Source organism: Tupaia chinensis, unplaced genomic scaffold (genome assembly GCF_000334495.1).
Source record: "Tupaia chinensis unplaced genomic scaffold, TupChi_1.0 Scaffold000418_1, whole genome shotgun sequence".
In the NCBI taxonomy this organism is placed as follows: Eukaryota; Metazoa; Chordata; class Mammalia; order Scandentia; family Tupaiidae; genus Tupaia; species Tupaia belangeri.
In genome coordinates, this window is record NW_006159923.1 from 1263580 (window position 1) to 1277661 (window position 14082).

General features: G+C 48.1%; 1 protein-coding gene across 3 annotated transcripts in view; it reads left to right on the top strand.

The window, feature by feature from the left end:
• The window catches only part of TTLL9 (tubulin tyrosine ligase like 9), a 45592-nt gene that overhangs the window by 15725 nt on the left and 15785 nt on the right, over nt 1-14082 (top strand). For 2 of the 3 annotated variants that reach the window (XM_006154728.2, XM_027774275.1), the window contains exons 6-10: nt 4971-5039; nt 6103-6177; nt 7690-7780; nt 9166-9206; nt 10546-10633. In XM_006154728.2, coding sequence (XP_006154790.1) covers nt 4971-5039; nt 6103-6177; nt 7690-7780; nt 9166-9206; nt 10546-10633 — 364 coding nt within the window. The remainder of the gene's footprint in view (nt 1-4970; nt 5040-6102; nt 6178-7689; nt 7781-9165; nt 9207-10545; nt 10634-14082) is intronic. The other variant, XM_027774274.1, reaches the window with a different exon arrangement.

Below are 14082 nucleotides of genomic sequence, written 5' to 3' on the forward strand. Positions count from 1 at the left end.
GCGGAAGGACAGACTGATCGGGAGAGAGAGAGAGAGAGAGAGAGAGAGAGAGGAGAGCACCCCTACAGGGTCTGATCATGGGCAACCCCCTTCTTCCAGTCATCCAGCCATCAGATCATGGCCACTCCTGTGTGTGCCATGCATGATTCAGGACGACTGGGCTAGGGATTTGAACTGCAGTTGCCATGTGGCTTCCAGCACTGCAGTTCGGCACTCTACCCCCTGTGTTACCATGGCAGGGCTTACATTACAGTCTTGAGGCAGAATTGCTTCTTTGTCACAGCTCCAAAGTCCTCGACTGATTGGATGAGGCCTACCCATGTCATCAAAGGCAATGCCCTTTATTTAAAGTTACTGGTCTGCAGAATTCCTTCAGAGCAACACTTTGATTAGTGTTTGACCAAATAACTGGGCACCATAGCATAGTCAAGTTGATACCTAAAATTAACCAACGCACTAAGTTGTGAGGGTGCTGGTCCAGGGACCACATTTTGAGAACCCCTGGGTTAGACAGTTAGTTCTGGGATCTCATTTGGATTCTTTTGGAGAGAAAGAAGGATTTTTAAAAACAGAATATTACTCTAAATTTAGAGAACAGAGGGAAGAGTCCCCAGAACCCCACTCTTCCCACAAGGCCTGTCTTTGTCACCCAGTTGGTCCTTGTCCACCGTAGGCAACAGTTTTCACAGCTGCCGTGGCCAGGCCTGTACCAGGACAGGCCTTCGGTGTCTCTTCTGTGGTTTCCCCAAAGGCTTCTGCTTTGCTCACTACAGAGCAGCCTGGGGAGGGGTCAGGTGGCCTCAAAAGGGAGTAGGAAGCAGCATCTCTTACGGGGACCCCTTCCCCACTGAGCCCGAGCCCTAGCCCAACTCAGAGGTTTGCCATCACCCCTGGGGAATGTAAGAACAGGCCCCTGGGTATGACATTTAAAAGTCCAGTCTAGGGCCAGCTGGTGGCGTGATGGTTAAGGCAGCTGGGCCCCACATGGCCGACTGCTCAGTTTGAGTTCCAGACTCAGCAACTTGAAAAACACTCTGGGCACATGCGCGTGCCCGTGTGTGTACATATGTACGTGTGTCCAAAATCCCAAAAACAGAGTAGAGGAGAAGGGATTACAGTGTGACCGTCTTCTCATGGGGCATGCCTTCTTACCTTCCCTCCCCGCTCTGTCTCTCTCTCTCGTTCTCTGGTTCTCTGGCAAGAGCATGTACTTCCTAGTCAATTAAAATAAAATAAAATTTTACAAGTCCAGTCTGGAGGTCCAGCTGGCGGCACAGTTGACCCACACAGGCAGGTTCTGGGTTTGTATCTGGAGATATCCTTGAGTCTATACCAGACAGAGAGAGACAGAGAGACAGAAAGCGAGAAATCACCCCCCCCCCCCAGGGGGGATGGCCCTGCTGCCATCCCTTCTCCTCCCTTCTCCTCTCGGGATCTTGGGCACGCATGCACCTGTACCTGGCGTGAGTTTAAGCCACCGGGTTCGGGACTCGAACCGTGGTCGACTATGTGGGAGTCCAGTGACATAGCCATTACGCTAACTGCTGGTCCCTTTTACTGTAGATTTCTAAGAGCTGGAATGCGTTGGCCAGTAAATAATAAAAACCCAAGTGAGCCAGGCAGTCTACTGGTGAAGAGAGCTGGATCCCACATGGCTGACGTGGTTCAGATCCAAGCACCAGCAGCTTGAAAAACACACAGGGCATAGGTTAGTGGGTGTCATGGAGGGTAAGGCACTGGATACCACATGGCTGACTGCATGGTTCGAGTCCTAGATTTGGCAGCTTGAAAAATCACTCCAGGCATGTGTGCGTTCATGCTCAAAATCCCCAAAGGAGATTGTAGTGGGGAGAAGGGATTGTAGTGTGGCCATCCCCTCAGAGAATGATTGTCACTGTCTGTCTCTCTCTTGTGAGAGCACACACCTGACAGCAAAATTTTAAAACTAAAAAACAAAACAAACAAACAAACAAAAACAACTGAAAAAGAAGGAAAGAAAAACACACAGGGCACATGTGCATAAGTGCCCAAAATCCCAACAGGAAGGAAAAATGAAAGAGAAAGGATTGCAGATGGTCATACCCCATCAGGAGGTGCTTTCTCCCCCCTCCCTCTCTTTCTGGAGAATGCAGGAGCCTCGGACAATTAAAATAATGGTGATAATGATAGAAAACCCAACTCACAGTATTTTAAATAAGAGGCCAGGGGTTCTGAACTGTTTTATATCACGGCCTCTTTGGCACTTGATGTAACGCATAGACCTCGTCACAACAGTGGTCCTTTTATCTTTAAAATCACTTTACTGAAATATACCTGTTTCATGTGTCTAGCCTAATGAGTTTGAAGATAAGTACACTTACACCTGTGCAAGAATAGTGGGGTTTTATAAGCTTCCTGTCATGAGCAAGAGAAACAGGAAGACAGGCACCCTCAGCAGGGTCTTGATGGGGAGATCCACCCAGTCTCACCCCAGATCATGGGTGCACATGCACCTAGCATGTTCAGGGGGATCTCTGGATAAGCGCCTAGGACCTTCCCACGGAGGTCAGCCTCGCAAAGCATTGGTACTGCAATACCACCACCCAGCCCTGAATAGTGTTTTGTTTTGTTCTGTTTGTTTCTTAGATTTTTTGCAATAGGGTATACATGCTCACCACAGAGACACAGAGACTGAGAGAAGGAAAGTGAGAAATCACCCCAGGAAGATGGCCACATTGCAGTCCCTTCTCCTCCATTCTCCTCTCGGGATTTTGGGCACATAGGAACACAGTCCCTGAGTGATTTTCAAACTGCCAGGTCTGGGACTCAAACCACAGATTCAGCAATGTAGGATCCAGTGTCTTAACCACCATGTCATCTGCTGGTCCCTGAATATTGGTTTTAAAAGCATAAAAAAATTTTTTTTGACTATAAAAGAGGCCAGCTATGTTGAAAAGCAGTTATCAAACTACATTAGTCTAGGTCCTCCAAGAAACAGATCCCAAGATAAATTAAGCATGCCAGAGTTTTGCCAGAGTAAGAATGGGGAGGGATCTGGGCAAGGCTGGGAAGGCTGTCAGGCCTCAATGCCATGAAGGAAGGGATGGAGAGAGGGAGGGAGGGAAGGAGAAGGGAGGAAGTGTGGGTGGGTGTAAGCTCCTAGACGGCTGAGCAGATCTGAGGAGGCCTTGGGCTGAGCTGGCTGTCCTAAGCATCCCTTGTCTCTCAGGAATGGGCCATTCTTCATGTGTGTATGTGTGTGTGGTGGGGGGAAGGTACTCAGCCGTTGGCTGGGCGCATTCCTGGCCAGCACAATGTGGATGTCAGCAAACAGAGGCTGGCACTCCCAGCCAGTCACCCTCCTGTAGCTGGAGCCCTGTGAGATGTATTCTCAAGGCTGCCACACAAACTCCAAAAATTCTTTGAGCTGTAGTAATGTATGTGCTTCCCATTAACAGTGAAAGACAGTTAACGGCAGACCCCACCCAACTAACTTCAAAGTCAGGAGGAGCATGGACAGTATTTGCCAGATCTGCAACAATTGTAACTCAATGTAAACCCGTGATTTCTTCTGATGGCAAAGTCACAGGCATGGCTAATACTCCTATGACTTGTTGCCTACATTTATAATAGAAGGAAAAGGAAAAGCCTGGTTAGAGGTTAGTGAAAATAAAGATGAACATCTTGTTCTCATTCAAGTCTGTAGATCCTGGGGAATTGCCTTGAATGAAGAAAGGTCAGGGCCAAATAAAAAATGAACAGACTCTGGTAACCAGATCATACTCAGATCATAAACAACCTCTTAGCAGACCCTGTCAGATCCCTTCCACTCACAGCCCCCTAGGTCGCCAGCAGCGTAGATTTGTCTGTTTTTGTACTTTATATAGTTGGAGAAATATGGTATGACTACATTGCGTGTGGGTTCTCTTTCCACCCACATTCTGTTTAGGCAATTCATCGTTCTGACGTGGGTGGTTGTACATTGTTCATTGTCATTGTTGTGGACTGTTCCGTTGAGTGAATATTCATCCAGTTGGAGTTTCAGGGTGGGAATATTATGAACAGTGCTGCAAAGATGTCCCTCCCCTTGTCCCTGGGCTGAGGTATGCACACTTTTCTGTTGTGTGGGTGCTTAGGAGAGGAACTGCTGGGTCACAGGGAGGGTGTGTCTACATTCAGCTTTAGTGGATGTTGCCAAACAGCTTCCAAACAATGTGTGCTCCTGCCAGCAGTGTGTGAGCGTTCTAGTTTCTCCACACCCTCGCCAACTACTTGGTATTTTTTGTCTTTAATTTCAGCCATTCTCAGGGAGTATGTATAGTGGTAGCATACCATGGGTTTCACCAAGTACCCATCAGGCACTTAATATATACCTTTTGGATGATTGCCTAGCAATGTTCTCCTCCAAGAGAACGTACTGTTTGGGGATGAGGAAAGGGTAGTGGGCTCCCTGGAGCTACGGGTGTGCAAGGCCAAGCAGGTGTCTGTTGTAGAGGGACGTCACAGCAGGGAGCACGGCCTTCAATGAGGACTACGCTGCATGATATTAAAGATTCTCCCAGCCCCTAGACTCTGTGAAGCTATGAATTATCCATGCTGGGGTTCAGTAAAGGCAGACTGATTTCAGTATTAGCTGAAGCAAAACCTAATTAGGAAGGCAAATTGATTTCCAAAAAAAGAATTGGATGATATGTTCCCAGGACTGTTGGAAATGGCTTTTTAATTGTCTGTCCTTATGCATTATTCATGCAAATGTATGTCTTTGTGAGCTAAGTCGGTCACTCATTCTCCCTCCAACCCCCTCTCCCTCCACTAGTACCTTTTTCCTGTTCCAGTCCCGTCAGGACTGGGCTGTGCCATTCCTATGGGGATAACTGAGGACTTATGGGACAGAGGGACTCAGAGACATGCTGGGGAGGGGCTCCAGGCACAGGCAGGAACAAGGAACCACTGACTGAGAGCTGGCCCTTCTCCACCCGCCCCCACGCCAGGTAGCCCGGTCGCAGGGAAAGGGCATCTTCCTCTTCCGGAGGCTGAAGGACATCATGGACTGGAGGAAGGTGAGCTCTCTTCCTTTTCTTCTCGGAACTGGAACCGCCTCTACCCTCGCCAGGAGGAGGGGCCCCTCGCTCGTTCCCTCAAAACTCAGAGGGCCACAAAGAAGTTCTGGCCACAGGCCTGCCCATAGGAGTGGAACTCTGGAGCCAGATTGTCTGGGTTCAAATCCTGACCTTGCCTCACAAGAGCTCTGTGACCTTGAGCAATTGACCTTACCTCAGTGCCCCCAGGAAACAGTCCTGGCTGAGGATTCAGTGAGTTCCTAAGCAGAAAACCCTACAACATCCCAACACTTAGCACTTAGCAAGTGCTCAGCACACGCCCTCTATCTCTATGAGTTTGGCTGGTAATTTCTCCATATCCTAAACTGAGCCTCAGAGCTCCCACGACCTCCCATCCCAACCTTGTCCCAACACACGGTGCAGCAGAACTTCGGGCTGAGATCCTGCCTCTGCCACTCAGCAGCTGTGTAGTCTTGGGGAAATTACTGAAGCCCTCTGAACCTTGGGGGACAGTGGTCAGGGTAGGTGGGAGGGACGGGATGACTGAACTCCTACAGGACCAGAACATACCAGGGGACTTCGAAAAGCCTGTGGAGGGGCCAGCAGGTGGCGTGGAGGTTAAGGCACTAGATCCCATATGGCTGACGATGCGGTTTGAGTCCTCGACCTGGTGGCTTGAAAATCACTCTGGGCATATGTGCCTGTGTGCCCCAAATCCCAAGGAAACTGGAGGCAAAGGAACTGTGGGGTGGCCATCTCCCCCCTTGGGGTGTGATTTTTCACTTTCCCTTTCTTTCTGTCTTTCCCTGGTGAGCGCCAATGCCCTATAGCAAAACTTAAAAAAAAAAAAAAAAAAGTCTGTGGAAAAGTGGAATTAAAGTACAAGTTTATTTTATTGTAAAAAAATATTAAGTTCCACGCAGTTTCCTAATATGCATTTTCCATGAAATTGTTGACGACCCCTTGCACTGCACCCGCAGGCTCACCGCAGGTGCTCAATACATGAATCTCCTCCTCTACAACGTGTTCCTTTCCCTGCCCCTTTCCTCTGTGAAACTATCAGGGCACTGCTGGAAAGAAGCTCACCAGCCTAGAGGCCCAGCCTACCCGGAGCGCTGTCAATCCCTCTGGTGGCCACGTGAGTTGGGGGGCAGTCAGGGTTCTGGGAAGAGACCCTGAGGTAGGCCATATTGGACAGAGAAAATCTGCTCTGGAACCCAAAAGCCCTGAGTTCCAGTGCCCCCTGCCCCTGGGCTGCTGTGCAACATCACCAAGAGGTGGGCCCTTGTCTTTTGGCAGCTTTGCAGGGTTACTGCGGAGGGCCCAAGGGGTAGGAAGGGGCTTTGCAGAGCGAGGCACCATGCACCTGCAGGAGAGCATTGCTGTCTTCCCGAGCTGGGCTGACCGGTGGGGAAGGGACTCCTGACAGCAGTGGGGCGGTGTGTATCTGTTGTCCAGTGCAGTGGCTGCGAGCCACGTGTTGGCATCATCAAGCATTTGCAGTATGGCTGGTGGGACTGAGTTTTTCTTTTCCTTCCTGTTTTTACTACTATGAATTGTAGTAAAATACGCAAATGTAAATTTTCCATTTTGACCATTTGAGGTATATGGCTCCGCAGCATTAAATGCATGCCCCCCACCAGCCATTCGCAGAACGTGTTCATCCCACACTGAAATTCTGCACGCAGTAAACGCTGACTGCCATCCCGCAGTTCTCTCGGGTCCCAGCGCCACCCTCTGCTTTCTGCGCCTACGAATGTCCCCACTCTGGTACCACGTCTAAGTAGGCCCATGGAGTAGTTACCCTTTCACGCCTGGCTTTTATCGTTCAGCACATTGTCTTCTGGGTTCATGCATGTCATAGCAATTAATCCCACTTACCCTCAATCCCTTTCTTTTTTCTTATTTATTTAATTTTATTTATTATTATTATTTTTAAATTTGATCAGAGAGAGAAAGGAAAGAATAGTGAGAAAGCAAGCTATCCAATCTGGGACTCGAACTGTGGTTGGCCTAGTGGGAGTCCAGTGCCTCAGCCACCACACCACCTGCCTGCCCATTTTCAATCAATTTAAATGGAAATGGAAATCTTCACGTGAGACCAGTGGCCACCAATTGGGTAGCACAGGTCTAGAGGTTAGTGCTTGAGCTAAGGGCCCAGCCTGCCTGGGTTCACAGCCCAGCTGTACCACTGACTGGCTGTGTGATCTTGGGCAAGTCCCTCTCCCTTTCTGTGCTTCAGTTTCTCTCTCATATGTAAAATAGGAATGATATTAGTACTTACTTGAAAAGGTTTTTATTCTTTTTTTTTAAATAGATTTTTGCTATAGGGCACGTGTGCTCACTAGAGAGACAGAAAGTGAGAAATCACCCCTGAGGGGGATTGGCCACACTGCAATCCCTTCTCTGTTCTCTTCCTGGGATCTTGGGCATACACATATGCCTGGTGTGAGTTTGAAACCACCAGAAACAGGACTTGAACCATGGTCTACCATGTGGGAGTCCAGCAATGTAACCACTACGCCATCTGCTGGTCCTGACAGGGTTGATTTAAGCATCAAATGAAATACACCAAGTAGAGTCCTTAACAAAATGCCTACTATGCAGGAAATGCTTGGTACATGTTAACAATAATTATTATTACAACTAGGACACAAGAAGCTCTGATGACCAGCGAGATGAGATTCCTGTGGAGAACTATGTAGCTCAGAGGTACATCGAAAACCCCTACCTGATAGGAGGTAAGATGGCTGTCTCTGCTCCCTGTCCTTCCACTAAAAGGCCAGAGTCAACAAGTCTTGACTAGCAGCCTGCAAGGGACCAGCCTGACACCAGGCATGAAGAGATGCAGGAAAGGAGTTCTGCCCTGCACACTCCCACCTCCTAGCCATCACCCATGCAGCTCTCTCTGGCTGGCATGCCTTTCCCACTCCCTTCTTTGTTCACAAAATCCTCCCTTCTTCAAAAAACAAAACAAAACAAAACAAAACACTGCATTCATTCACTCACCTAGCCTACAAATATTTATTTATTTATTTTCAGAGTTTTTTTGGCTATAGGACGCTCACTGGAGAGATGGAGAGAGATAGAGATAGAGAAAGTGAGAAATCACCCCCCGGGGGGGATGGCCATGCCGCAATGCGTTCTCCTCCATTCTCCTCTCAGGATTTTGGGCACACACGCATACGCACCTGGCGTGCTGCCAGATCCAAGACTTGAACCGCAGTCAGTCCTATGGGAGTCTAGTGCCTTAACCACTATGCAACCTGCTGGCCCCACCAACAAATAGTTATAAAGCGCCTACTCAGTGTCAGCATTGTCCTGGATGCTGGCTGTCCACACGGCTCACTGGAAGCATGCATCCCAAATGGGCAGAGGTCAGAGAGCAGGTGAAACAGTCCCACATCATGGGTGTTATAATCAAATAGGGTGACAGGACAGAGAGCGACCTGGGGAGCATGTGGGGCCCCTCTGAGGAGGTACCTTGCAGGCCGAGGCCTGACTGACCACCAAGAGTCACTTTGGGTACGGATGGAGGACAAGAGTACAAGGCAGAGGGAACTTCAAGGGCAGAGGCCCTGAGGTGGAATGTGCCTCCTCCCTGAAGCCTGACAGGTATTCCAGGCCAGCCCTGCTCAAGCTTTTCCCCATGAGGACTGTGATCATAGATAGCCAGGTGTGTGGGGGAAGAGGTGCCACCCCAGGGGTCTTGTTTTAGCTGCATTGCTGCAACAGTGGTAATGCCACTTGCCTCTCCCCACCTCCTCGGGCGATGGCTGACCCAGGGAACAGTCCTGGGTCTCTTCTCCTCCCTCCTCTCCTTTCCTTCCCTCCTCCAGTGACCCCATCCTGCCTGGCTTTAAATGCCACTGGATGCCAGTGACTCCCAGCTCTGTCTCCAGCCTGATCTGCCTCTGAGCCCCAGATCCTGATGTCTGACAGCGGGTAACAGTCCCTCTTGGCCATGTGCCAACAACACAGCCCAGCATGCCCCAGGTTCAAAGCCCGTCCCCCTGGGCATTTCATGAAGGCAGTGATTCACGCCTGCCTGCTCTCTGCCCTGTCTCCCAAACCTGACGCTCCATCGATATTTGTTACATAAATTAATTCTTTCCTTGCCTGACAGGCCGCAAGTTTGACCTGCGTGTCTATGTGTTGGTGATGTCGGTGAGTAACTAAGCAGAGCCCCCCTGCAGCTGGGGTCAGGGTGGCTGGACTGGGGGTACAGAGAGCAGAGGCCATTCTGGGGGTGCCTTGTGTGAGTGAACTTGTCTATTCTTGTTTTTGTTTTTTAAGGTTTTTGCTGCAGGGTGTGTGCGCTCACCAGAAAGAGACAGTAAGGGGGAAAGTGAGAAATCACCCTCAGCGGGGATGGCTATTCCACAATCTCTTCTCCATTCTCCTGGGATTTTGTGTACACACACACACACACACACACACACACACACACAGTGTGAGTTTCAAGCCACCAGGTCCAGGACTAGAACTGTGGTCGGTCATGTGGGAGTCCAGCACCTTAAACACTATGCCACCTGCTGGCCCCGCTTGTCTGGTTTTAATCTGTGCCTGGGAGAGCCCAGGGGGACATCTAAGGATGAGTGAGAATAGGCAGACATGCCCAAGCTTTACCACCTTAGATGCCCCAGCAACTACTGGTAGTTCTGCCTTCCACCTGTTCTTTCTCCAGTCACCCATGGTAACCAGGCAAACATTCACTGAGTACCAGCTAAGTGCCCTGCCCTAATAAGCAGCAGGTTCGATCTCATTCAGTCCTCCTAGTGACCCAGTGAGGTAGGTTCTTATTGCTCTCATTTGCAAAAGAGGGGATAGTTACAGGGAGGTGGTGTGGCTTGCCAAGGTCACAGAGCTGGTAAGCGGCAGAGCTGGTGTTCAAAGCTAGGCAGCCTGGCCTCCAGACCTACCTCTCTTTAAAATAATTATATTTAATTTTATTTATTATTTCAAAGTTTGCTACAGGGTGTGTACACTCACGAGAGAGAGAGAGAAAGAGAAAGTGAGAAAGCAAATCTCCAGGTCTGGGACTTGAACCATGGTTGGCCATGTGGGAGTCCAGCGCCTCAGCCACCATGCCACTTGCTGGCCCCAGACCTACCCTCTTATACTCCACCTATTCATTCATCCACTTATTCATTCAGTAAATGTTTAAACTTTGATGCCTTCATGGTGTGCTGCTCGGTGCTGGGCAGGAATCGGGGAGTCCAAGGCAGGCTTAGACCCTGCCCCCGTGGGGTTCATTGCCTGGTGGGGTTACTCATGGTGGGGCAGAGAAGAGGCCCATTCATGGTGTTCTGTTCTGCAACTCCTGCTGGCAAGAGAAGGAACAGGTAGAAGCAGAGGAAGCTGATGTTAGAGCAGGCACTTGAAAGAGGAGACTGAGAAAGGAGGGAGGGCATTCGGGGGGCGGGAACCGCAGGGGGAGCTGCTGGTGGGCAAGGGTGCCTGCGTGCAATCTTTCCCTTTACTCCTCTCCCCGTCTTCACCTCAGTACATACCGCTGCGGGCCTGGCTGTACCGGGATGGCTTCGCACGATTCTCCAACACCCGCTTCACGCTGACCAGCATTGATGACCAGTGTATCCTAGGGTCCCAGCAAGTCGTCCCACACCTGCCTCCTGTCCTCTGACCACTCACATGAATGTTTTCATCCCACAGAGGTTTGCCAAGTCCCTGCAACACAGCCTGGTCCCTTCCCTTCAGAAGCTTCTAGTCTTTTTTTTTTTTTTTTTTTTTTTAGAGAGAGAGATTTTTGCTATAGGGTACATTCACTCGCTGGAGAGTAAGAAACAGAGAGACAGAAATTGAGAAATCATGTCCTGGGGGTGGGGGTGGGGTGATGGCCATACGGTAATCCCTTCTCCATTCTACTCTTGGGATTTTGGGCATGCATGTACACACACCTGGTGTGAGTTTTAAGCCACCAGGTCCAGGACACGGACCACGGTCGACTACAAGGGAGTTCAGTGCTGTAACCATTACGCTATCTGCTGGTCCCCAAAGCTTCTCGTCTTCTGTGGGTGGTCTAACGGGAACAGCCTAGCTCTGCTCAGAGCGGGTCACCTGAAACTGGTCAATAATCGCTTGGTGGCACCTGATACTCATGTTTATTCATGATCGCAGGATCAGGCAGTTCAGCCCCTTGGGAGGATGCCTGCTTCCTTTCAGGTGACTTTTCTTCCGTGCCTAGTTGTTGCTCCCTCCTTCATTGAAATATGATGCCATGTCATCCATCCAATTACCAGAGACCAAAAGTTTGATAAGGCATTGTTCTGGTGAGGGTGTGTGTGTGCATACATCACTGCTGGGAGTGTCAATTTTTGTACCAAAATAACCCTAGCCCTTGGTGCAGCCCCTTGGTGGGCAGTCTGGCCCACGTCTATCAAAAGACAAACGTGCACACGCTCTGATACAAAAGTTCCCTTCCTGCATTAAGCCCCGCGGCTACACTGGCAACACAGGAAGGACAGACTTAAAGGCTATTCACTGCACCGTCTTGTTTGTGAGCGTGGAATACAGGAAACGGCAAAATAAACAGCTCATCTGTGCAAGGAGTAGGGACTGGCTCTGTGGGGCCGCAGTCATGTGCTCTGGAGAGAAGCTGGATCCCACGTGGCACATGCAGTTAGAATCCGTGTCCATTCAGCCTGAAACATGCTGGGCACCAGGGAAGTGCCCAAGATAGGAGGAGCTGGAGGCCTGGAGGAAGGGGATCACGGTGTGACCAGCTCCTGTGGAGGCTGCTCACCTCTCTCTTTCACTCTCTTGTGTGTGCGCATGTGCCCCATCATGAATAAAGAACATTTGTCTAAAGGAAGGGGGAAAGTACTTTATGTACTGATATGAAGCCATCTCCAAGATATATTGTTAATTGGGGGTGGGATGGGGTGGGGAGAGCTTATGGAAACAGTGTGAAAAAATATGCCTCCCCAGGGCCAGCAGGTGGCATAGTGGTTAAGGTGCTGGACTCCCACATGGCCAACCATGGTTCAAGTCCTGGACCTGCAGGCTTGCTTTTTCACTTTCCCTCTCTCTTTCTCTTTCTTTTTTTCTTTCTGATCAAATTATAAAATGACAATAGTAAATAAAATTAAATAATTTTTTTTTAAAAAGTGTATCTATGTGTATCCAACAGGTGGCGTGTAGGTTAAGGCACTGGATCCCACATGGCTGAGTACATGGTTTGAGTCTCAGACAAAGCAACTTGGAAATCACGCTGTGCTTGTATGTGTGTGTGTGTGTGCATGTGTGTGTGTGTGTGTCCAGGATCCCAAGAGGAAAATGGAGGGAGGGGTTTTGGTATGGCCATCCCTCCAGGGGTGATTTCTCACTCTCTCTCTCTGGCGGACCCACCCACATGTCCTATAGCCAAAAGTTAGAGAAAAAGAAAACAGCATATCTATATGTGAAAGGACTTCAAAATAACACGAAAAAATTGAATTAAAGTACAAGTTTATTTTGGTACAAAAAAATCTTTGAAATCTAAGGATAGCTTTTCATAGTGCATGCTTTTCCATGAATATTGTGAAGACCCTGCCATATGTCCACATATCTGGGCAGAGACTTCTCTAGAAGGACAGACAAGAAACTGGAAACTGAAGTTGTATTTGGGAAGAGAAAGGGGTGGAGACGGGTAGAAGGTATTTCATAATATGCATCTTTGTACTCTTTGTTTGATCTGGTCAGAATATAAACATCAAAAAAAGGCTTTTAAGATTTTTTTAAATCTTGGGGCCAGCAGGTGATTAAGGTAGACTCCCATATGACTGACAGTGGTTCGAGTCTCAGACAGGGTAGTTTGCTTTCTCACTTTCTCTCTCTCTGGTGAGCATCTGTGCCCTCTAGCGAAGTAAAAAAATAATAATAATAACATAATAATTAATAAAATTACATAAGTAATTCTTTTAAAATAAAAATGTTTTTCTATCTGAATGTCAAAAAGGTGTAGATAGTCCGGAAACGTTTAGGAGATAAATTGGCAGGACTTAATGAGCTGCATATGGGGGGTAATCTGCGTATAGAAATGGAGGGTGATCCTGCCAAGCTTCCCGAGTGGGCAACCCAGCCGATGTTTTTAGCCAATTCACATCTCTCTGCTGTAATTCCATTGTTTAATTAAGAATGTGTCCAAGTAATTAATGCGTTTGCATTGCCTGCGTCTAAGCCTGGGATTAGGCCCTTCTAATGTATTTCATGTGGGTTTTTTTCCTACTTTGCTAACTTCAGCATTTCCAGTACGTTTATTTTATTTTGTAATTCTACCAAGGATTTTTCATAAGCAAGTCATTACATTTAGTTTAGTTGGTTTTTTTGGTTTTTTTTTTTTGAGAAGTTTTTTGCTATAGGGCACGTGCGCTCACCAGAAAGACAGAGACAGTGAGACAGAAAGGGAGAAATAATCCCCCAGGGGAGATGGCCATGCCCTAATCCCTTCTCCTCCATTCTCTTCTTGGGATCTTGGACACGCACACACACACACACTCAGCGTGAGTTTAAGCCACTGGGTCCAGGACTTGAACCGTGGTCAACTACATGGGAGTCCAGCGACATAGTCATTATGCCAACTACGGTTCCTATTTTATATAGCTTTTATTTATTATTATTTTTAAAAAAATATTTCCAGAGAGAGACAGAGAGAGAGAGAGGGAAAGTGAGAAAGCAAGCCTCCCAGTTCAGGACTTGAACTTCAGGTGGCCATGTGAGAGTCCCTAAACACCATGCCACCTGCCGGCACACATGGGCACTTTTTAAACAAATTCACCCCTCTCCCAAAACTACTTTATATCGAATGAGGCTTCATTTTTTCCGTGGTGAATTAATATACATTTCCCACCCCCTCTTCTAAATTTTTTTTAATATTTAAATCTGAAAATATTTAAATATGTAGAAAATATTTAAATATGTAGAAAATATTTAAATATGTAGAAAACTGCAGAAAAGACTATAATCCAGATCTAATATTTTGCTATAGATAGTACTTACCAACTTTTAAAATAATAAAATAACTTCATTTTACAAAATAATAAGG